This window comes from Equus przewalskii, chromosome 9, assembly GCF_037783145.1.
Source record: "Equus przewalskii isolate Varuska chromosome 9, EquPr2, whole genome shotgun sequence".
NCBI classification, from domain to species: Eukaryota; Metazoa; Chordata; class Mammalia; order Perissodactyla; family Equidae; genus Equus; species Equus przewalskii.
Window position 1 is genome coordinate 12,954,918 of NC_091839.1, and position 23,052 is coordinate 12,977,969.

At 56.5% G+C, this 23,052-nt stretch overlaps 4 protein-coding genes across 15 annotated transcripts in view; 1 reads left to right on the forward strand and 3 right to left on the reverse strand.

Annotated features, from left to right (window-relative positions):
• Positions 1 to 4,720, reverse strand: part of MEGF8 (multiple EGF like domains 8) — a 39,972-nt gene extending 35,252 nt beyond the window's left edge. For both annotated transcript variants that reach the window (XM_070557886.1, XM_008532027.2), the window contains exon 1: positions 3,802 to 4,720. In XM_070557886.1, the coding sequence (XP_070413987.1) occupies positions 3,802 to 3,988 (187 nt within the window). In that variant the 5' untranslated portion in view covers positions 3,989 to 4,720. The remainder of the gene's footprint in view (positions 1 to 3,801) is intronic.
• Positions 4,721 to 4,859: 139 nt separating this feature from the next.
• PAFAH1B3 (platelet activating factor acetylhydrolase 1b catalytic subunit 3) lies at positions 4,860 to 22,638 on the forward strand. 4 transcript variants are annotated; one of them, XM_070557997.1, is made up of 8 exons: positions 4,860 to 4,939; positions 19,076 to 19,163; positions 19,754 to 20,258; positions 20,372 to 20,465; positions 20,657 to 20,746; positions 21,432 to 21,548; positions 21,626 to 21,748; positions 22,316 to 22,638. In XM_070557997.1, the coding sequence occupies exons 4-8, from the start codon at positions 20,388 to 20,390 to the stop codon at positions 22,601 to 22,603; spliced, it is 696 nt and encodes a 231-aa protein (XP_070414098.1). In that variant the 5' UTR covers positions 4,860 to 4,939; positions 19,076 to 19,163; positions 19,754 to 20,258; positions 20,372 to 20,387; the 3' UTR covers positions 22,604 to 22,638. The 4 variants fall into 4 exon arrangements, with proteins under 4 accessions (XP_070414098.1, XP_008530244.1, XP_008530245.1 ...); XM_008532022.2 differs by lacking the exon at positions 4,860 to 4,939 and adding an exon at positions 18,142 to 18,301; XM_008532023.2 differs by lacking the exons at positions 4,860 to 4,939; positions 19,076 to 19,163 and having other exon boundaries at positions 19,883 to 19,983.
• TMEM145 (transmembrane protein 145) lies at positions 5,147 to 14,108 on the reverse strand. 7 transcript variants are annotated; one of them, XM_070557975.1, is made up of 16 exons: positions 13,911 to 14,108; positions 13,084 to 13,158; positions 12,890 to 12,967; positions 12,721 to 12,807; positions 12,525 to 12,626; positions 12,341 to 12,425; positions 12,157 to 12,228; positions 11,975 to 12,043; positions 11,237 to 11,317; positions 11,077 to 11,155; positions 10,843 to 10,936; positions 9,654 to 9,826; positions 8,678 to 8,798; positions 6,457 to 6,663; positions 5,589 to 5,967; positions 5,147 to 5,489 (listed from the first exon to the last, which is right to left on the reverse strand). In XM_070557975.1, the coding sequence occupies exons 1-15, from the start codon at positions 14,028 to 14,030 to the stop codon at positions 5,719 to 5,721; spliced, it is 1,692 nt and encodes a 563-aa protein (XP_070414076.1). In that variant the 5' UTR covers positions 14,031 to 14,108; the 3' UTR covers positions 5,147 to 5,489; positions 5,589 to 5,718. The 7 variants fall into 7 exon arrangements, with proteins under 7 accessions (XP_070414076.1, XP_070414077.1, XP_070414081.1 ...); XM_070557976.1 differs by lacking the exon at positions 5,589 to 5,967; XM_070557980.1 differs by lacking the exons at positions 8,678 to 8,798; positions 9,654 to 9,826.
• PRR19 (proline rich 19) lies at positions 15,911 to 18,001 on the reverse strand. 2 transcript variants are annotated; one of them, XM_070557991.1, is made up of 3 exons: positions 17,756 to 18,001; positions 16,539 to 17,145; positions 15,911 to 16,453 (listed from the first exon to the last, which is right to left on the reverse strand). In XM_070557991.1, the coding sequence occupies exons 2-3, from the start codon at positions 17,137 to 17,139 to the stop codon at positions 15,981 to 15,983; spliced, it is 1,074 nt and encodes a 357-aa protein (XP_070414092.1). In that variant the 5' UTR covers positions 17,140 to 17,145; positions 17,756 to 18,001; the 3' UTR covers positions 15,911 to 15,980. The 2 variants fall into 2 exon arrangements, with proteins under 2 accessions (XP_070414092.1, XP_008530247.1); XM_008532025.2 differs by lacking the exon at positions 17,756 to 18,001 and having other exon boundaries at positions 16,539 to 17,732.
• Positions 22,639 to 23,052: the final 414 nt, after the last annotated feature.

Consider the following 23,052-nt stretch of genomic DNA (forward strand, 5'->3'; position numbering starts at 1 on the left):
TGCTCCTTCTCAGAACACAGCTGTCAGGCTGTGAAAAGCCAAGGCCACATGGAGGGGCCACGTGTAGGCGTCCCAGCTGACAGCCCCAGCTGAGCTTCCAGCTGACAGCCAGCATCAACTGGCAGCCCTGTGAGGCAGCCTTCTTGGACATCCGGCCCAGGTGAGTGTTCGGATGACTGCAGCCCCAGCTGACATCTGACTGCCCCCACGAGAGGTGATAACGCAGGGAAAGTGCTTAATGGGACCCAGCACTTCATAAGTGCCACTAGTCCTAGCACTGTCACTATTTTTGCTCTCTGCCAGGTCCTGGTTCCAGAAGGTTCTCTCATCCCACATCTCACACTGGGGCTCAGGGAAGTCTTCTGGGCTAGGCAAACGAGGAGACCTGGGTTCCAGCTCTGCCCTGACCTGCTGGAAGACCCTCAGCCACGCCCCTCAGCACACTCATCTGTACACCGAAGATGCTCATCCACCACTCACTAGCTGTGTGATCTTGGGCCAGTTCCATGGGCTCTCTGAGCCTCAGTTTCCTTGATGTAAAATGGGGATAATTCTCCCTACTCACCAGGGCTGGTGTGAGGATTCAACATGATAATGACCCCAACATGACAGCCCAGGCTTCCTCCTCTTTTACCAGGACCACCGATCCAGCCTCCTTCCTGGCCTCCCAGCCTCCTATGGGTCCCTGAGGGGTCTTCCCAACTCGACATCTGGCCCTGGCCCTCCCCTGCTCCATGGCTCCTCACGACCCACAGGAGAAAGTCCAGCTCCCTAATCTGGCGTTTAAATTCTCACCTTGTCTCACAACACCCCACTGCCTGCAGCTCTATCAGGAGCTGGGTCTTTGCACAAACTTCTCCCGCTATCTGGAGTACATTCTCCCTTCCGGCAGCAAACTTCCCAACCTCCTCCAGGAAACCTTCCCTGATGTCTCCTAGCTGGGTTAGGCGCCCCTCTTTGGGGTTCTCACTTCCCGTTGTAACCTTCATTCCTGTGGGCCAGGACCATCTGTGTCCAGGTCTGGGTCTCCTGCAGCCTAGGAGGCCCACAGGTCTGGGCCTGGGCCTAATTTAACTTGGGGTCCCTCCCTGGCATTGTCCAGCACGGGGCCTAGCACTGAGCAAGGGCTCAGGACGTTCTGGGTGAAGGAATCAAGAAATGCACAAAAGAAAGAATACTGAAGTTGGTAACTCTCCTTCAGGCTCTAACCAGAGTCAGCGAGAACATCACACACAGACCCCAAGCCGTGGTCTGGGGAATGCGGAAGAACCATTCAGCCACACCAGGCAACTAGACCTCCCAGAATCTTACCAGCTCAACGAAACTATAAGGCTCTGTTCCCGGATCACAAGTACATCTTTGTTAAGAGCCTGCCAGAGGCTGGCTCACCCTCTGCCTTGCCCAAGTTCCTCCCTAAGTTCAAGGTCTCCTGTTTCCACCCAATGTGGACCCAAACCCCCATGCCATCCTGGACAGAGATCCAACCCCAAAACCACTTGCTATTCAAAAGTAGGATACCTCTTATTCACGAGGATGTTATGAGTTCTGGGTACAACAAACTGTGCACATGGTACAAAAGTTAAGTTGCATATTTTTTAATAGATGGGGGAACATGTTGCTTCTTAGAGGTGACAGCCATTGGGAAGGATGGGAGATCAAGGGGGTCTGGAAGTCTCCCAGACTCCTCCCTACCCCAACATCCAGCCAGGTGGTCCCCAAGTCTCTTTGGTGAAGCTTCACAGACATTTCTCTGTGCTCTGCACACCCCTCCACCTCCTTAGCCCCCGTCCCAGTTCAGAACTCATCTCCTGTAAGACTAACATAACAGGCCAAGTCGCTAGTCTGCCCCTGATGCCCCACTCCTGCTCAAAGTCCTCCTGTGGCTCCCCATCAACCCCAAGAGAAAAGTCAAGCTGCTCAGCATGACATTCAAGGCCCTTCTTCCTCTGCTTCTGGCGCCCTCCTCACACCCCAGCCAACAGTCCAGCCAGATCGGACAAACCTAGAAATGGCTCCTGAGACACACCAGCCTCTCTTTTGCCTTTATAGAGGCCGTTGCCTTTTCTCACACAGTAAACTCTTATGCACGCTTCAGAACCCTGCTCCAGTGGCAGCTCCTCTGTAACCCTCGACAGAGTCCTCTCACTCCCCTAGGCCCATCTACTCAACCTCCTTTCATCTCAGCCCTGAGCACACTAGGGCCTGAATATCTGTATACAGCCCTACCATCTCCAACCAGGCTGGGGCTCTCAAGGCTGGAGAATGACTTATGCCCTCAATATATACACATATTTTCTATTCTGTTCTCATCCTCAGACAGGAATGGCCCCCACATTGGGGACAGACACACTCAACCCCAAGAAACATGCTTCATCCATAACCCACATAACAGTCATAGAGACCTTCTAAAACATAAATCAGATCACGCCCTTCTCCTGCTCAAAACCCTTCCATAGCTCTCCACTGCTCCCAGACAAAGACCATGCTCCGAAGCCTGCGAAGGGAGGCCCTGCATGATCCAGGCCCTGTCACACCTCTGGCCTTTGCCCAGGACCTCCTCTGGGGGATTCCCACCCCATCCTGGAGGCCAGCTCCTACATCCACTGCCAAGGGAGGCATTCCTGAACTCTAGCCACTGCCTTTAGACTTCTCTTCCACCTCCCTATTGCCTTCAGGATATAGCTCAAAATCACAAGGTTCTGCACGCTCTGGCTCCTTCCAACCCTCCAGTCTCTGGCTCAGTTTGTCTTCTTGTATTCTGCGTTCTAGCACACTGGACTTCTAGCTCCTCAAAAGCATCATAGCCTCCAGCTTGCAGGTCTTTGCACAGGCTGTTCTTGCCTGGAATGCTCTTTTGCTCCCTCCTACGCATGCCTCTGGTCTCAGCTATAGCCCAAGCTAAGTCAGATGTCTTCTCTGGGCTTCCCACTCCCTGGGGGTGGGTGTGTCTCACCCACTGGACTGGGGCCTTTGCACAGGCTGTTCTCTCTTCCTGGAATGCTCTTCCCCTTCCTCCTCCTGGCTAATTCCTATTGGTCCTTTAGGTCTCAGCTCAGACACCTACTCCAGGAAGCCCTCTTTACTCTCTCTCACCCCCAGGTCAGGCACCTCCTCTGGGCTCCCCCAGGCCCTTGGGGTTCCTCCATCACAGTCCCAACTACTCTGGGCTGTCACTATTAACGTCTTTGTCTCCCTGACTGGATTTCAAGCCCCAAATCATCAGAGATTGCTGGGGCTGTCTTGGTCGATGCTATGTCCCAGTGGCAAATAGAATGTCTGGCACATGAATGACTGAAAAAGTGCTTTTATTGAATTACTTTTAAAATAATAAAAGTATTAATCCTAATATCATTTATTGAGCATTTACTATGTGCCAGGCATGTTAAATATCTGTTCTCATTTAATTTGAACCACTCTATGGTGGGTACTATTATTATCCCCACTTGGGGGGAGGGGAAGCTGGCCCTCAGAGAAAGGAAGCTACCTGCCCAAATACACAAAGCTAGTAAGAAGTGGAAGCCAAATTCGAAGCCAGGTGGTTGGGCTCAGAGCCTGAGTTTCTAACAATTACTCAGAATATCCTTCACCCATGCTTCTGGCTTGTAATTGATCATATAGGTCTGGGTTCAACTCCCCCACCAGGCTTCAAGGCCTTCCAGGGCAGGGCCCAGGTTGGCTGCAATTTGGAGCAAAGGGCCTGGACCAGAACCGGGCTCTGGGAATGTGGTGAGTGGATGAACGAGTGCACAAATGAATGAATTAGCGCATGAGTGAGTGTGTGACCCACGCGGCCCCACTCACCCTCGATGAGCCACTCGCAATTGCCATTCACGCTGTAGTTGCCCGCACCATCCGTCACGAAGCCTGGCGCCTCCCGCAGCACTTGCCGCTGCCCCTTGCAGTCCCCCGCCAGGGCCCCAGGGGACAGCGGCCCCAGCACGGCCAAAGATAGAGCCAGCGCCGTGGCCAGAGCCTGGCCCACAGCCATTGCTGCCTCCCGCACTGGCCCTTACGGATGGGACGGGCCTTAAAGCCCCTGAGAGGCCCTGCAAATGCGACCTCTATAGACGGGACATGGCCTTGTAGACCGGGGGGGTCCAGGCGTCGCAGTTCCCGAGAAGGGAACCGCCGCTGTTGACCGGCTCTAGAAGCCGAAGGGTGGACCCTGTAGATCCAGGGAAGACCCTGTAAATGAGGTCGTTATGGGCGGGACTGACCCCTAGGGATCGTGGGAGTCCCTTACAGACACGGGCCCCCATAGGCTGGCCGACCCCATAAACGGTGTCCAGCAGTTACAGACGCGGGCCGCTGTAGACCGAAACGGACCTTATGAACGGGTGGGTCCCCAGAGGGCGAAGGGCTCTACAGCCAGGCGGGGGCCTACATAGAGGGTGCGAGCCGGTCCAAGGCAGGCCGGGATGGTCCAGGAGAGAACGCTCCAGTCGGGGGCGGGGCGCGAGCGGGTGCCGGGGGCGGTGCCCGTCTTCAGGGGCTTGGGCCTGGACCCCATAGACGCATTTCCTTGCTCACCCACCCGCGCCTCCCTCCGGAGCCGGATGAACCAGATCAGAGAGATGAGGGGATGCTCGGGCCAGAGCGGCCCGGGAAGACCCGCAGGGAGTGGGACGAGAGGGTGGGGCCGAGCGGCCGCTGTGGGAGGGAGGACGCAGAGGAGACGAGAAGCAACCAAGTCGCAGGTCAGAGCGGCCCTAGGAGGACTGCGGAGCACCCAACCCCACCCCTCCACAAAGGGAGGTTTCCGGAAGCCTCCCCGCCCATTTGTTCCCGGACGCATGCGCAGCAGTGACCTCCTTGGCCTGCCAAACCGAGAAATTACACATGCGCAGTGCTAAAATCCTAACCGAAACTCGGGATGCAGGTGGCTGACCAAAGCACGTACCACTGGAGGGCGCCTCTAGCTCTGACTGGGAAAGTGAAGGTAAAAATAAAGGAGCCATACAGTAAGAGGGCTCCGCTACATGATTTATATCTTCATTGCTCCCAGATTCTGGGTTAACGAAAGGTCAGATTATGTAGTCCCCTCCCAAAATGCCGTTTCACAGATGGACACACTGAGGTCCCGAGCCTGGAGCGGTTCTTGCTCACCTCGGCCTCTGAGCACCATCAAGATGTAAAAGAGGCCATCTTATAAATAAAAACTCAACGAATCCTCTTTATTTTGGCAAGAAGGGGGAAAAAAATCTTTCTGCCAGGGACCTGAGGGAGGGCCTCTGGGATGGAAATAGGGGTGGACAGAGCACGGGTCCGAAGTCATAGAGATCCAAGGGAAGGTTTCAGCGTCGAGACCACAATATCCGTCCCGGGAGCAGTGGCTCAGGGTCGCAGAGTCCTGGAGAGTCACAAGCAGGGTCCCGGCGATCGTCACTGGTGTCCCAGGGTCCAGCGGGTCAGAGGTCTCGGAGGGGGCCAGGGGGCCGAAGGTCTCGGAACAGCGGGAGCCCAGAATCCGGCGCCGCTCGGGGCAGGGGCTGAGGGAGGGGACGGGGACAGCGGCTCCCGCGGGACCGTTTGGCACAAGAGTCGGGGGGGGGAGGAGGGGGCGGGAGCTGGACACTACGCACCCCTACCTGGGCGTGCGGGGTGGGGAGGGTCGGGAAGGCCCGGAATAGCCGAGCCCTGGGGCCAGGATAGAGCGGGGGTCTGGAGCCCGGCCGGGGCCCGGCGCGCGGCCCTTGGGGCAGGGGCGGGCAGGGGTGCTCAGACCGGGGGTGCGGGGCCCCCGGCCGTGTGCATGCTGAAGTATTCGGTGAAGCCGGTGTGCGGCGCCGCCGTCTGGGGCACGAGCGGCTGGTAGGGCGGCGTCGGGCCATCCCAGCTCGGGTCGGCCGCCTTGGGGAACCGAGCGGGAGGGGGCGGGGAGGCCGCGCCCGGATCGGCCGTGGTCACCACGCGGCCCCTCGGGGCCACCGCCGCCGCCACCGCCGTCTCCTCCACCTGCTTCCCGGCCTGGGAGGGGGGTCAGGGTCAGACGCCGTCCGGGACCCACGGGGGGCAGATGCGGCCCCGAAGGCCCGTCCCCCTCCCCCCAGAGGACGCCCCCCTCCCGAGGTGTGGGCGAATGTGTCAGTCAGGGAAGGAGTGGGTGGCGGGGCGCCTAGGCAGCGGGGCTAGGTACTCTGGGGGCGGCGTCGGGGCGCGCCGGGCGAACTCCGGCGGCGGCCGGGAAAGTGGGGGGGAGCCGCAGAAGGCCGGCGGCGGGGGCACGGCGCGTGGCGTCTGCGGGGGCGTGCACAACAGCGCCAGGACCCAGTCCGGCAGGGTGGGCGCGGGCGCCTGGGGAAAGTCGCGGCGCGGCTTTGGGACGCGGGGCGTGCGAAAGGCAGGGGGCGGGCTCAGGCGCTTGGGCCCGGGGGGCGGCGGCGGGGCCGGGAGCGGGGTCAGGTACTCCAGGGGCGGCGCCAGCAGCTCCTCGGGCGCCGGGGGCGCGGGGCTTACGGAGGAGGCGGGCGGGGGGATGGAGAAGAGCTCCGTGAAGTTGGGCACCGAGTCGCTGATGAACGTCACGTTCCCATAGACGTGCTGCGGGAAGGTCTTGTCCGCGGATTCGCTCCCTCCCGGGCCCGGGGCCGCGGCTGAGGCGATCTGCGACGTGCGCACGTGGTACGGGAAGTTCTTGTTGGCGGCCGATGGGCGTGTCATGATCTGGGGCGAGGGGCGGGCGCAGGTTGGAGAAGCACGGTCCAGGCCCCAGCGGTTCCTAATGATTCCTCACTTGACGACCTCCACCCGTCCCTGAGACTCTTCAACTGGACTAGGCTCCTCCTCTAGGCTCTCACAGTGCACTGGGCTCTGACCTTTTTCCTCCATCACAACTCATTACTCTGCCGATGCTTCCTCCATCAGAGCCCTGATCACTGAATTATCACTGACTGGTTAAGCTTCAGTGTCCTGCACTGTCCAGTATGATCGCCATTAGCCACGTGTGGCTATTTAAATTTAAATCAAAATTAAACTAAAATTTTTGTTTCTCAGTCACACTCACCACATTGAAGTGCTCAATAGCCACATGTGGTTAGTAGCTATCACACTGGACAGCACAAATTATAGAACATTTTCATAAACACAGAAAGTTCAATTAGACAGCAACTGATAGACTCTAGAATGTTAGCTCCATGAGGGCAGGAACCTGACTGTTCTGTTCCCTGCAGAATCCCCGATATCTTCTAGAATGTGTCTGGCACATAAAGGCTTTCAATAAATATTGGTTGAATGTAGAGATGTCTCCCCAGTTAGTCTGGTAGACCATGAGGGCAGGGACTGGGTGTGACTTGAGCACTACACAGGGGAGCCTTCTAAGGTTGTGCTGAGTAAGTGAACAAGGAGCTGAAACCAATGAGCAGTGGAATGCCAAGAGGTGGAGCTGTGCTGAGCTAACGTGAGCATTTTTAGGAAGGAAACTGGCTGAAGGTGAAATATTGCAGAAAGGGCACTGCGTTTGGCGTTCTGAGCCTGCACTCCACCTCCCCGCCTCACAGCTCACCAAGTGTGGGATCTGGGGCACGTTGATTAAACTCCCTGAGCCTCACTGGGGAAAAGGCATTGCAGTGCCTACTTGGAAAGATGAGGAGAGAGAGGGTGGATATGAAAACCACTGGTGCAGAACCTGGCACATGGTGGGTTCTCGGTGTTTCTCTACTCTCTGTCCTTTTCTGACTTCCTCCAGAGCCTCAAGATGGACTGTCCCAGGAAGGTGAGTCTGTACCTAAGTCAGACTCTGGGGTAGAAGATGGAGGACCTAGCCCCCTCCCTCAATGCACATGGTGGACCCCTGGGGACAGGAGCTGGGGCCCTCAGTGATGCCTATTTCCCTGTCTGGCTTCCTCTTATGCCAGATCTTGTGGTCTGCTGGAGAAGGACTGGGTTCAAAGTCCCCGCCCTGCCACCAAAGGCCATGAAGCCCTGGCAGGTAGCCTCCCCTCTCTAGGCATTAGCTTCCCCTGTCTGTATAGTGGGTTCAATGGCTGTTATCCATCCCCTTTCCTGGGGCTGCTCTGATAATCAAAAAAGAGGGCAGGGATAAATGCATATGGTTCCTAACATGAAGCAGAGGCTGATTCAAGATAGGTGCCCACTGAATGATTGATGGATGGATGAAGGAATGAATATAATAACTGTCACCCAGAAGGCCAGATAGGATGTGAACCAGGGCAAAGAGGTTTGGTGCTGGTCCTCCTGATGCCAATCAGATCCAGGCCCCCTGGAGCCCCAGCCAGGCCCACCCCAGCTGCTTCTTCCTGGACAATGGCCTCTGATGGAGCAGCAGAGATGGGAGGATGTGTGGGGGAAGGGTGAAGTAGAGACCAAGAAGCTTGGGGAAGGCAGTGGGGATACACAAGGACAATGTGAGAATCTGCAAACACAGACAGGAATGGGAATGGAGAGGGGGACAAAGAAAGAGGGTGGGGTTGGGAGAAGAGACCAGGACACAAGATGGGAGAGAGGAATAGAATAGGGTGGACTCTGGGGGAACACAGTAGAGTAGCCTGCAGGAACTAGCAGGCTCTCTTAAATAAGTGTCTGTTGAATGATACAAGAGATAAAGTAAAGGAAATGGATCAAGAGCTCAGAACAGAAGGTTCACGCAAGTCAGGGATAAGGAGCCTCATGCATCCTCTGCCCATCGGTTTCCCACCCCCACCTGGATGCCCATCCTCACCAGGAACACGCCATGGGCATACAAATGGATACCCAGCTGGATGCCGTTAACAATCTTCTCCCGGGCCCACTTGGGGATCCCAAAGTTGGCAATCAGGGCCATGATGGGAACCGCAAAGAACCTGAAGGAGAGGTATTGGGTGGGTAGAGACACTGCCCCTGCCCTCTACCCCACCTGGTAGCCCCAACTCCCCTGCCATGCATAAACACAGGCCCCAGGCGGGTCCCAAAGGAGGGAAGCCAGTGTGACCTTCAGAAGGCAGAGGTTAAAAGAGGGCAGGAATTGCACTGGCCTGGGAAATTGTGAGGGGCAAGGACTAGGTTGAATTTAACTCAGTTCCACCCCACCCCAAATCCTGGCGCCTGATAGAAAATCAATAGATGTTTGAAGAATGAGTTAACATATGATAATAACAATTAAGAACTTACTGCATGCTAGACCTGTTTCTAAGCATTTCATATATATAAACTCATTTAACTCTCACAGTGACTATGAGGGAGTTACAGTTTTCATCCCCATGAAATAGGTGAGGAAACTGAGGCAGAGAGAAGTTAATTGACTTGCGTGAGGTCACAATGGTTTACAAGTTTATAACTGGGATCTGAACCCAGGCAGTCTGGCTTGGAAGCCACCTACTTTACTGCTATGTTATGTTGAACGATAAAAATTACAACTAGCTTTTATTGAACATTTACTGACACAAAGCCCCCATATACTGCCCTGTGCATGGTCAAGATAACCGTCTGCAGGAGATACTCTTAACAGCCTTTCTCCATGGGTAAGCAACCTGAGGCACTCTCTTTCACTTTGGGAAAGTAATTTTTTCCAAGTCACAAAGTGAGTAAGTGGCAGACTCTGGTGACAGCTGCCTGACTTGAAAGCCCATCTGCCTCACTGAGGAGGGTCTGAATTGGGGATAGCCATTTCTGGGGAGCCCTGGGAGGCAGGGACAGATTGGGGGCCCAGCACATCTCACCAGAGGGTGTAGGCAGCAAAGAAGGGCACGTAAAAAGGCTGCTTCTCCGGGAAGTGGCGCAAGGAGATGAGCACGGCGTAGCAGAACCACACGTAAGCTGCCACCTGCAGCCCAATGAGCCCGTAGCCCGCCGGCGACTCATACGTGTACAGTACCTGGCCCGGGTCAAAGAACTGGACCCAAGGGAGAGGGTTCCTCATAGCCCTGGCCTCCTGCCCTCCAGACCCCACCCCTGGGCATCCAGGGGGCCAGAGGGACTTGGTCAGGACACAGGCAGCGGGAGAGCAAGGGATGGAGATAGAATCATATAGAGGTACAGAGAGAGGGTAAAAAAGAGAGGAAGAGAATACATCCACTACTGTGGGCCCAACACAGGGCTAAACAACCACATGTGAACTTTTCCACTGGCACTCAATGAGCTGGATCTTATTATCACCCCACTTCACAGAGGGGGAAACTGAGGCTAAGAGGGAGCCTTTTGGCCAAAACCACAGGTGTTATAAAGCATTAGAGGGGGCCAGCCCAGTGGCACAGTGGTTAAGTGCACACGTTCTGCTTCTCGGCTGCCCAGGGTTCACTGGTTCAGATCCCAGGTGCAGACATGGCACCGCTTGGCAAAAGCCATGCTGTGGTAGGCATCCCACATATAAAGTAGAGGAAGATGGGCACGGATGTTAGCTCAGGGCCAGTCTTCCTCAGCAAAAAGAGGAGGATTGGCAGTAGTTAGCTCAGGGCTAATCTTCCTCAAAAAAAATAAAATAAAATAAAAAAATCCTGATCGCTCCTGAGAGCATAAAAAAAAAGAGCATTAGAGGAGGCCCCCTGGAGTGGGTAAGACCTTTCTAATTTTACAGAGGGGGAAAAAGGCCCAGAGAGGGGGGCCATCACCCAAGGTCAGCCAGCTGGGAAGTGGGAGACCTAGTCTGTGTAACCCTTGAATTCTTAGTCACGACGTTGAGCACAAATGTGACAGACAGTGAGAGGCAGAGGGAGGAGGAAGGAAGCTACTCAGAGATGGTGAAGAGGGGAGGAATGCACTTTGACAGATGGGAAAGCAGAAAACTGCAGAGAGAGAGAGCCAGGACTAGTGGATGTGGGGAAGGGCTAGCAGACAGGTGGAGGAGGCCACCAAAAGCTTGGAGGGGTGGGAAGGGAGGGCAGGGCCTGGGCAGTGGCAGGTAGGACACACCTCAGCCTCATAGATGAGCAGCACCACGTGGGTAAGGGTGTACAACGTCATGTAGACAGACAACTTCACGGAGCCCGAATGGCTGATGCGGCCCCTGGCGGTAGGCCATGAGGGGAGACAGCAGGGGTGGGGTCTGTCAGGGAGGAGGGGGCAGCCACTCCCCAGACCTGTCCCCCTGCCCCACTCCCTAGCCCAGCCACCCCCCAGCACTCCCTCCCACCCCAGCCTGGGCACCGTGTCACCGTGAATCCCTTCCCCAGAAGGATGAGCATCAGCAGGAAGATGAGGAAGCTGGAGGAGAAGAGCAGCTTGGCTGAGAAAAGGGAGGAGACAGTGGCTCAGATGCAGCTCGGAGAGGAGCCCGGGCACCCTCCCCAGCCCACCTCATTCTCACCCAAGATCTTCAGACTCTCGTTGCCAATGCCATCAGTGGCATACTGGCCCCAGTAGATGCAGAAAAACAGGAGGCTCAGGACTGAGGGGAGGATGGGCAGAGAAAGGAAAGGACAGAAACCAGCTTTGGAGCATCACTGTTCCCTAGCACTATGACCCATATGGCCAGAACCCCTCCTTCATCCCTGTCAGGATTCTAGACCATTTACTCCCACCGACTTCTTAGGAGACTCTGGAGTCCAGGTCCCCAGCCCCTCCTCCCTCAGACCCAGGAATCTGGGCCCCCAGCCCCTCCTCCCTCAGACCCAGGGGTCCAGGCCCCCAGCCCCTCCTCCCTCAGACCCAGGGGTCCAGGCCTCCAGCCCCTCCTCCCTCAGACCCAGGAATCTGGGCCCCCAGCCCCTCCTCCCCCAGACCCAGGAGTCCAGGTCCCCAGCCCCTCCTCCCTCAGACCCAGGAATCTGGGCTCCCAGCCCCTCCTCCCTCAGACCCAGGAGTCCAGGTCCCCAGCCCCTCCTCCCTCAGACCCAGGAATCTGGGCCCCCAGCCCCTCCTCCCTCAGACCCAGGAGTCCAGGTCCCCAGCCCCTCCTCCCTTAGACCCAGGAATCTGGGCCCCCAGCCCCTCCTCCCTCAGACCCAGGAGTCCAGGCCCCCGGCCCTCCTCTCCCAGTACCCAGGTATCTGGGCCGCAGGTCCCTCCTCACAGAACTCAAAAGTTAGGATACTCAAAACCTCACCCTCCACTCCTGCTGCAGCCATGAACATTTTATAAGTTGTGTGGAGCAACTGACGACCTTTTAGCAAATCTGGAAGAGGGGTAGGGAAGGTCGTTCACAGACAGGAAGGGAAAGCAGCTCATCTCCCCCAACCTTGCCCCCCCCAATATCTTCTAACTACCCCCACCATGTGCTGTACTCACATCCAAAGTAACAGGAGAGGAAGAAGATGAGGATAAAGATGAGGAGGAAAGTCACATCTGTCTCCAGGATCCCTACCGATTTGGTGGAAGGAGAAAACTGTTCAGTCAGGCTGGGTGTCCCTCAGCAGGCACCCAGCTGTGGGCTCCCACAAAGATCCTGGCTTCTGGGTCCCCATATGCTCACCAAATTCATCAGCCGAGAAATGTCGTGTCCAGAAGGACTTGCCATTGGTGAGGACCATCTCGTACTCCAGCTGCAGCCCATCTCCCTGTAGGGAGTGTGGAGGCCTAAGGGGGGCTCTAGGCAAGTAGGGGCTCAGCAGCAAGGCAAGGAGGAGAAGGCCCAGGTGGCCAGCCCAGACCCTTACCCCACACTTGCTGAGTGCAATGTACCACCACCTTTCACGCACTGAACGGAAACTTCGGCCGCTGGAGCAACTCAGGTAGCGCGTCCCCTCCTCTGACACCACCTGGGGAGTAGAGAGTAGAAGGCTGAGCTCCTCTGTGCCATTCCCAGGCCTCTGACCTTCAGCACCTGCCCACTCCCCCAGGCTGGGCCCATACCTGACAGCCTGACCAAGCATACTGGGTGGTGAGGTTGATGACCTGGTTGTTCTCCGGCCTAATCACTGATTCCTTGGCCAGGCAGTCCTGGAGAAGGCAGGGACATGGTTGCTCTCTGGCCAGCCTTGACCTTCTCCCTCCTCCCAGATACCCTCCTCACAGCCTTCACCTTGTCCCCTGCCTTGTACACGGCTGGCCACTGGGATGGGTCATCAAAATAGAGGAGGATGTTCTGACAGCACTTGGCCTGTAGACCCAGAGATTTCAGGGTTTGGGGGAGTGCAGGGAGCTGGGGCAGCCCTTGCCTTGGGAGGCCAAGGGAGTATCCAGCCTCAGCGGGAGGAATGGTTGGGGTAGGCTCACCTCAGGATATCGGAAACGGAAGTCCAGTCGGCCATAATCCGAGAGGAAGCAAAATCTCGTCAGGAACACCCAGTCCTGGAAGAGGGGCCCAGTCAGACCCTCTTCGGAGTCCTTCAAGAACTCTCCTCAACTCCATAGACCCCCAACTTTTCTTCCCTACCCTCCAGTACCCAGTTTCCCAAGAAGCATAAGGGGACCAAGTCACCTCCAAAATTCTTCCATGATCCCTTCACCTTGGGTCCAGGATTCCTGCCTCAGATGTCCCCCAAGTTTCCTCCCCTCCCCTCAAACACTTCTTCCATTTGCTAGGCACCCTGAGAAAGACCCTGGAGAGCCAGATCCCCATCCCGGCCACCTTCGTCCCAGACACCATCTGATTGGCATCCCCCCAGTTATCCACACACATGCCCCCACGGTGGTCCCAGAGACCATCCGTGCTGAGGAATATTCCAAACGGCCCTCTCCTGGTCCTGAGCAGGAGTGTGGACTCCAGGCTCGCTGCGGAGTGAAAAGTGCTGTCCCTTCAGCACCACCGCGGCGTCCCCCCACCCCCACCCCAAACTCAGACTCTCCCAACCCGGCCCCACTCCCTGCCCAGCTCTGACCTCAGTGTCCCTCCTACAACCCCCCTGAGTCAGTCTCAAACCCATGGCCCCCCTATACCCAACCCTGACCCAGTCCCCCATTGCCCCCGGCCCCACCTCCCCAGTGGCTCCCAGGGTCCGTCCGGGAGGGGTGGCAGGGGGCGCGGCGGCATCCTTCCCTCTCCCCTCCTTCTCGTCCCCTGGGGGCCCGATGGGTGGTAGGGGAGGGCCTGGCGCGCTCACCTCCTTGGAGCTGAGGTTGCCCCGCACGTACTTGGCCCGGGCGCGGGGGGGCAGTGGCAGCAGCAAGAGCAGCAGTGGCGGCAGCAGGAGGCGCAGAGCGGGCGCGCGCGGGGGCTCCATTCCGCCCGCTCCGGCCCCGGCCCCGGCCCCGGCTCCGGCTCCGCTCCAGCTCCCGCTCCGGCCCGGCGACGGCGGCGAGAGCGCGCGGGCCGGCTTGCGCGCGCCCCCGATTAAAGGGGCCGCCGGGCGCCGCGCTCTCCGCCCCCTCCTCAGGATGGCCCGGCCTGGCCCCTTCCCAATCCCTGTTAAAGGAGACGCCCCTTTCCCATCCTCTCCTCTCCGCCCCAGCCCCAGTCCTCCCCTCTGGGAGTCTCGCTGATACCTCCGGCTCCCCGTCCCAAAGTGAACTCACATTCCCCCAAGTCGTACCTCCTCCCGACTGCCATCTCCGGGACAGCCCACAATCCCTAGACCCCAACTCTGTCCTGACCTCCCCCAACTTAGCCCCCAAATTGCTCTTTGATTGCTTATCCCTGCCCCCATGCCAGGCATCCCCAGCTGGGTCCTCTCGAGTTGCCAGCGTTCCAGATCCCTTCACTTTGTGAAGTGCCCACAGAGACACAGAAGGGGCAAACCACTTGTTCTGGGCACACAAAACAGAGGTTGCAGAGAGCCCTCAGCCACAACCACTACACCCTGCTACCTGACCCTGTCCTGTCACTGTTTACCAGGGTGTGAACTGGGGTTGCCCTGAGGCAGACAGGTGGTGTGGTGAGAAGCCCATGAGCAGACTCTGAAATCAGTTGCTTGGGTTCAATCTCAGCTTTGCCACTTCCTCCCCCATAACACCACAGCCAAATCATAGCTAGGTGATCTCCCAGGCCAGTCCCCTCCACACTGGCACTGGCCTTATGGTTACCCAGTAGGCAATGGGGAGCCCTGGAAAGGCCTTACAGAGTCAAGTCCAAGCCCCTCAGCTGGATTTTCCTGATAGATTTCAACAAACATTTCTAGCTTCATTCCTCCCCTTTCACTGCAGAAGACTTGCTGCCCCTCAAAATACCATTTAAAAACCTTTCTAAGGCAAGGGGCCAAGTCTGTGAAACACCTTCAAGGGAGAATGTGGGCCCCATGAGAAAGGGCCCTCTGCTACTTGGCTTGAGCTAGTTGTTGCCAGGAGGGATAGTAGGTCTGCTGCCAGATCCTTTTCTTTTTTTTTTTTTTTCCCCTGAGAGAAGCCAGAAATGCAATCTTTTTTTAAAGGCAAACTGTCTGATTTGTAACAGTAGGCAATTAATTCAAAAATTTAAAATATATCATGGGCCAAAGAAAAAAGTCTGTGGGCCAGATCCAGGCCTCATCTGCTATTCCTGCCCTGATCCTGCACACTCTTCCTGTGCCCAGCAGACCAGGAGCCTCTCAAGGACAGGGCCCAGACGTGACTCAGTCTAGATCCCAGCATAGCCTAGAGATATGGGCCGAAGGAAAATGGTCCCATATATCCTATTCACCCTCCTCCAGGCCTTGCACATGCTGTTCTTCTTGCCTGAAATGTTCTTTTCCTCCTCTATTGGCAAGTTTCTACCAATCTTGAAAAACACAAGGGTCTGTGTCAGCTCCTTTATGAAGACCTCGCTCATCACCAGGGCACAGTCACCACTCCCTCCTCTGACTCCTTCAGCCCCTGCACCTCTCTCTCTCTCTTATGCAACCACTGGGGCTGGGACTCTCTGTAACTACCACTGGACTGGGAGTCTCCTAGGGACAGAGCCTATGTCACTCACTCTGGGGCCCCAGCATCATCAGAGCTCAGAGTTGGGCACATAGGTGGCCTCCGTGGGTAGATGTGTTGGACTAACTAAAGCCCCAAGTTTCTCCAGCCTGCTGACCCCTCAGGCCCTAGGAAGGTGACAATATTACCTTCCTTTCCATCTTGGACCCAGAACTCAGAGCTAAGGAAAACTGCTCTCCTGGGTCAGCCACTCACCGAAAATCAAGACCATGAAGAAGGTACTTTATTGAGATGATTAGGATTGTGGGATTCCTGCTCCCAGCCCAGCCTCAGCCCCCTCAGTACAGTCTCATGGGTGGGAAGGACCAGGCCTCTGGGCTGCTCTGGGCCACCACCCAGGAGAGGCTAGGCAGTGGGGCAGGGGAGGCGGGGCTCCAGTCCAGGGCAGAGGTTTGGGACAACAAGGGTGATGGTGGCTGAGGCAGGGGCTGTGGTGGGCCAACCACCCTGGGCCGGGGAGGGGGTGGTGTGGCTACCAGCCAGATGCTTTTCAGCAGGTCAAAGGCTGTTGGGGGACCCCAGGCCGCTGCGGATGGTGAAGGCAAGGAGGGTAAGGGGGGTGTCCAGGGACCTTTTGGTGGTGCCAAGCTCACTCTGTGTATAGCGGGAGTGCTGGAGGAGTTAGACATGGTGAAGGTGAGCTCCTTTGTCCCCTGTCGCCTCTTCTGCCTCCCCTCCCCTGCGGCCTGCTCAGGGTTGTTGATCCAGGAGGGTGTCATCCTTCGTCTCTCAGGGCCCCCAGGCTTGGTCCCTGGCACAGAGGAAAAAAGCACAGGGACAGCTGAGCTAGAGCAAACAAAGGGAACAAGAGCACAGGGGGCAGGAGGAGGGCTCACCTGGCAAGTGTGGCTGGCAGTCCCGGAGCACCAGGGTAAGGTCGGGCACACAGCCATGGCAGGCCTGTAAGGTGCCCACGATGGCATCCCTGGTCTCTTGCACTAGGTTCCTCCTGGGGAAGGCCTGTGGCAGAATCAGCTGGCACTGCAGCTCCTTCAGCAGCTGCCCCAAGCCAGGGAGCTCTAGGGGACTGGGTGGGCCTGGGCCCGAGCCTACAGGCACCTGCTTCTCCTTGCTCCTTGACTGTGGGGCTGGTTCTTGGGCCCTGCCTGGGCTTGGGGAGGACTTAATGGGGAGTGCAGGAGTGACTGGCTCCAGGGACCCACTGCTAAGTAGCCGTGCCACGTCCAGAGATTTCACCTCATGGTTGAAGAGACCCCGGTGCTCCCGGCTCAGCCGGCCCTGGGTTATGACCACGAGCTTGTGGGCATTAGGGGCCACAGGTGGATCCCGACTGGCCAAGGGAGGATCCTGACGGACCAATGGCCGGCGGCTGCCCACCAGGGCCTCATTACGCTCCCGCCTGGTCTTCCTGCGACGGACACGACCAGTTTTCTCAGGCCTCTGGAAAGGCCGGGAGGCTGGCCCCCGGGGATCCATGGTGTCCTGGAATGTAAAGATAGGGTGGTCATCAGCATGCAGATAAGTCAGGGACCTAAAAGCGAGTAGTGAGAAGAGGACATAGTTTGGGGTGAGGCCAGAGTACTATTCAGGGAGACAAGATGAGAGAAAGGGAGCAGGCAGAGAGCAATGGGAAAAGGCTTGGTCAGGGAAGGAGTCTTAGGGGTAGGGTGGGGTCAAGGGAATCATGGTGAACGGGAAGATTTTTCAGGAACTAGAGAAAGGGTTACTGGGAACACGAACATGAAGAAATAGGTAAAAGATGGGGAAGAGATCATGAGACTGGAGGGATCTGGTGAACCAGAAAGGGATTTTAGACAAAGGAGAAATCCAGGGGTAGAGGAGGTAGTGGAGAATGGGGAAGGTGGAGAGAGATGGTAGAGAGAGAAGGGCAGGAGAGAGAGACAGCGGTAGAGAAGTTGGACAGATGGAGAAAACCTAAGGAGGACAGAAAGGGTGGCAGAGGAGGTATCAGGGGCTGGGGCCTGGTCGTGGCAGGTAGGGGGGCTAGGGTAGGAGACGAGGCAGGGTGGGGCAGGTGAGGTGGAGAAGTAGGGTATGGTTGGTGCGGCAGGGTGGGGCAGGGGCACCTCACCTTCTTTTGCCCCAACAAACCCCGCCCCTCGCCAACCCCACGTGGCTGTGGGACACAATGGCTTCTTTTCGGCGGTGACCCCAGCTCACGACGCGCCCAGCACTCTTCCAGGCCTCACGATGGGCCTCTTGCGCACCGCGCGCATGCGCGTGCCCCTCCCATGCCCTTTGACTCCCCCACCCCGGCACGAGGCCCAGGGGACGCGTGCCAGGCGCGCGCACAGTGCCAGTTATAGCCCCGCCCCCCAGCCTCACTGTCGGAAACCTCTCTCATTTGTCCTTAGAAATCTCCCATCCCCCAATTGGCTGTGAGGTCCACTAGGCCCGCCCCCTTCCCCAATTCTGATTGGTTTAGACATCTATTGGAGAACTTCCTGTCTGGCGCGTGAGATGAGGCAAGGTGCAAGGGAAAGACAGGACTGTGGTAGCGCCCATGTGCGGGCAGTCCCCTCAGTCAAAGACTTCATCCCTTGGGGCAGGGGGCGCAGCGGTTAACTTCCCACGTTCTGCTTCTTGGTGGCCTGGGGATCGCCAGTTAGGATCCCAGGTATGGACATGGCATCGCTTGGCAAAAGCCATGCTGTGGTAGGCGTCCCATGTATAAAGTAGAGAAAGATGGGCATGGATGTTAGCTCAGGGCCAGTCTTCCTCAGCAAAAAGAGGATTGGCAGCAGTTAGCTCGGGGCTGATCTTCCTCAAAAAAATTTTTTTAAAAAAAGACTTCATCCCTAGAGAATGAAGAGCCTTCTTCACCAGAGCCTAGAGGCTCTGGAGCAAGACTAACCTAGGTTCAAACACCCAGACTGGCACATTTGAGCTGTGTGACCTTGGAAAAGTGTGAAACTGCTCAGAGCCTCAGTTTCCTAATCTGTAAAAAGGAGTTCGGAATAGTACTTCCTTCATACGGTTGCCGTATGAAATGAGCCAATACAGCTAACTTGAAACATCGCTTGGTGAACGAATGCCTGGGATCATTTCTCACAAGCTTTGCTTCAGGAGCTGCCTCTCTCCCTCTCCAACATATCCATTTACACTTCTCCCCTCAGACTTTAAAATCAAGGTATGCCAGGGTGTTCCCCATGCCCTGATAAGTTATATTACCTATGAAATATTACTTGCCCAATCTTCATGATCTTTCAAAGTCTAATTCAGATACTACTAAGAAAGCCCTCGTCTTCAGAGTCCTTCTCTTCCTCCTCCCCCCGAGGCCCTTTGTATCTCCCTTAATCACAACCTTGATCCTTTTCCCAGCTCTATGTCTGGATCTGTCTCCCCCAACACACGGGCTGGGATCTGACCCATTCATTTAATATTCGTTCAGCAGGTACTTGTGAGCAGCCATAGTACTTGGTACTATCGGTCAGCCCTGTTCCAGGCAAGTGGATTGAGGCAAAACATAAACACAATAAGTAAGACCCATCTCTATATCTCAATATCAACCTACCCAGAAGGAATGAATAGATAGGAAGCGTCCCATCTGGGAGTGAAGCTACAGGAATGTAACTAGATTTAGGGGGATGTGGGACCTCCATCTGGTCCCCAAGAACAGGGAAATCTGGGAAGACTTGAGGTCTGAGATCAATTTGGGGTGGGAGATGGGGGTGCGACCTTAGGTGGCTTTGGCTGTGGATGCAGGTTTCAGAGCCCAGACGCACCAAACTTAAGTTGTTGGTCTGTCATGGGTTTAGGGAGGGGACTAGAGGCCACAGATCTGCAAGATGAGCTGCGCGGGAGGGGCGCCAGGCTGGACCTGGGCCTTGCAGCGTCTCTAATTTCCTTTCTCTTTCTGCGTCTTCTTCTACCCCCCCTTGCAGGGCCTATGATGTCCGTAACGCAAAGACATAGTTTAGATCTTATGCCATAAAAACTGGTGTTTTTGAGCAGGGGAGGCCCACGAGGAGACAGGCTCACTAAAGTCCTGGCGCTGCGTTAGAGGGTGTCTTTACAACTGAGCCTCCAATTTTCAGATTTTGCCATCTTCCTTTTCTCTCCCCCACAGCAGTAGAAAATGAGAGCGTCCCCTGCTAGCCAGGTGCGTACGAGCCACCCCCTTAAAGGATCCAAGAATGGACTCGTCCACTCACTCCCCTCCCCCCACACGTGAATGGAACACCCCCTCCCTCCCCCCACAGTAGGTGGTCCCTTCCACACAATTCTCGTCCCACAGCAAATGGTTTCTTCCTCCAAGGAAGAGCGCTAGATTTTCCCCGCCCACTCGCGGCCTTTCAGGTAGTTCGCCCCTCCCCATGACGCCTGTGGGGTGGTTTCTCCCTCCTCCCCCACGGGTGCTAGATGGTCTCGCCTCCCCCATCCCCCCGGTGTCCGGGTGCACCAGCCGCCGCCGTTGCCGGGGAGTCGGTGGCTCCGGCGGGAAGCGCCGGACGAGCCCACTGCGCGGCCGCTGTGGGGGGAGCAAGAGCTCCCAATTCCACCTCCCCTCCTAAGTGAAGGTTTCCGCCCCTCTGGAGAGGAGGCGGTGCCCGGATCGGCCATCGTCCTCTGCTGTGAGTGCGGGCGTCCGGCTCGTCCATTGTTGCCTGGAGGGGTAGGGGTGGGCGTGGCGGAGCCACCTCCTCCGAGAACCCTCCCAGGCCGACCTCGCTCGCTCATCGTGCAGGAACAGCGGCGCCAAGATGAGCGGAGAGGAGAATCCAGCCAGCAAGCCCACGCCAGTGCAGGACGTGCAGGGCGACGGGCGCTGGATGTCCCTGGTGAGCGACCCCGCCTGCGATACTCAGGAGTCCCCAGGGGACGGAGGCGCTCAGGAGAGCAGCTAGTTCGCGCCGCTCTCACTACTTGTTTGGGAAACCGAGGGTAGTTGTGGTAGTGCTGCCTAAGGAAGCAGGGCGGGGTGGGCCCGGAAGCGCGCATGGCATTGACTCCCCCTTTTTCATCGCCGAAGCACCATCGGTTCGTGGCCGACAGCAAAGATAAGGAGCCTGAAGTCGTCTTCATTGGGGACTCCTTGGTCCAGCTAATGCACCAGTGCGAGGTGAGACTCGTCTCCCTCCTCCTGCCCCACCCAGGCCTGTGCCCTCACTGACATACCTGGACCAGAGCCCAGGCTAGGCAGGGTATGGGGTACCCTAAATAACCTCAGGTAGCGCGGGGCACTCAGAATCTTGGTGTAGAGTGCAACATTCTACTGAGAAGGAAGTGTGTGCCCTGGCTTTGTCAGATTGAATTTGTGTATACTGAGACTTAGAATGAGGCTCCACTACAAGAAGATTGCCCAAGGTGAGGCTCTTTATTGTTTGCTTAAAGGAGTGCACAGCCCTAATGGATTTCCACAAAGCTATAGTCATTTCCACGAAGTCAAGGTCAACTGTAATAGCACTTCTCCAAGCGGCTCAATTATAATATCTTTCCACTAAGCGAGGTTAAACCGTAATGGCTTTCCTCAAAGTGAGGTTCAACTGTAATGCTTTCTGTTCAATACATGGTCTAAGCAGAATGGGTTTCCATAAAGTGAGTCTTGCTTCTGTGGGGTCCGTGAAAGTGACACTATAATAGGTTTGCATAAAGGGAGGTTTGACCATACAGGGGTTTGCTCAGGGTAAGATTTAACCAGATTGCTTCCATTAAGCAAGGCTCTTCCATGATGATATTTGGTTAACACTTAGCATGGTGGTCCATGCTGATTATGCCCCTGTGCCCACACCACTTCTTGCCCACAGATCTGGCGGGAGCTCTTCTCTCCTCTGCATGCACTTAACTTTGGCATTGGTGGTGACAGCACGCAGCATGTGCTGTGGCGACTGGAGAACGGGGAGCTGGAACACATCCGGCCCAAGGTGAGCAGGTCTTGGTGGGCAGCTAAAGCACCCTTAGCCTGCCCCCTCACCACTTCTTCGTGCCTTTCTTTCCACAGATTGTGGTCGTCTGGGTGGGTACCAACAACCACGGGCACACAGCAGAGCAGGTGACTGGTGGCATCAAGGCCATCGTGCAACTGGTGAACCAGCGGCAGCCCCAGGCCCGGGTCGTGGTGCTGGTGAGAGGGTGGGAGGGAAGGGAAGGAAGATTAGTAGTCGTCTGGGACCCCCTGAGGTGTAGCCATGGCTGGCACAGTTCTGGGCAGCTTGGCACAGGGCAGTGGCTTTCAGGCAAAATCTCGTGTTGAAGCTTGCTACACCCCTCAGAGCAGCTGTAGTTAAGGATGCGTTCAGGGACCAGTGAACCCCTTTTGCCCAAGGGACTGCTGGAGATTCTGGGAGTGTTGCAAACTCAAAACACTTAAATAGTCAAAAGTTGTCATGCATTCCTGGGGTGAATCTAGGCTCCATCACTTTAGCTGGGAAAGAGGGACTGACCCTTTGCTATGATGTCAACATTTTTATGAGTGATACTTGGAAAGAGGCTGGCACCCAGAAGGTTCTTACTGAATGAGATCTCAGACGTGGTATCAGGAACTACCCTTCCAATCCCCCACTTTCCCATCCCCAGTGTATTCTGCAGCTGGGGACTTCGTGGTGGGGGGTGGAAAAAAGTCTGGCACAGAGAACAGGATACCTACATGCTGGTAGGGTGTCTCCTCACACCTTTTGGTGCCCCTCCTCAGGGCCTGCTACCAAGGGGCCAGCACCCTAACCCACTCCGTGAGAAAAACCGACGGGTAAACGAGCTGGTACGGGCAGCATTGGCTGGCCACCCACGGGCCCACTTCCTGGATGCCGACCCTGGCTTTGTACACTCAGATGGCACCATCAGCCACCATGACATGTATGACTACCTGCATCTGAGCCGCCTGGGCTACACACCGGTCTGCCGGGCCCTCCACTCCCTGCTTCTGCGTCTGCTGGCCCAAGACCAGGGCCAGGGTGTCCCCTTGCCAGAGGCCACACCCTAAGCATCCATCTTCCCACATTAAATTCTTGCTCCTGAGTCTTGTTTCCTGCTTTATGGCCTAGCCCATCTGGGTACCTCAACCCCGATCAGTGTGACCCTGCAGCTCTGCAGGGTGTCTTTTTCTCCCCAAGGCAGGCATCACCAATCTACCAAGACACTCTGGTTCTTGCAGTCAGGCAGACTTCTCTCACACTGGTGCTTCAGGCAGGCACTACCCATCAGTAACATAATAGGTGAAACCAGTTTGCCAACACTACCCTATAGGAGCAAGGTCAAACAAGAATTCTGGAAACAGCTACCCAACACAGTCAAAGCACACCCAAAGCATTCCTCCAATCTTTGCCTGTGCTCTTCCCCTGGCTGGAACTTCAGGTGATCTGGTCCTAGCTTAGATGCCATTTGCTGTGGAAGCTCCTTAACCCTCCCACCCCCAGCAGTTATCCCTCCACA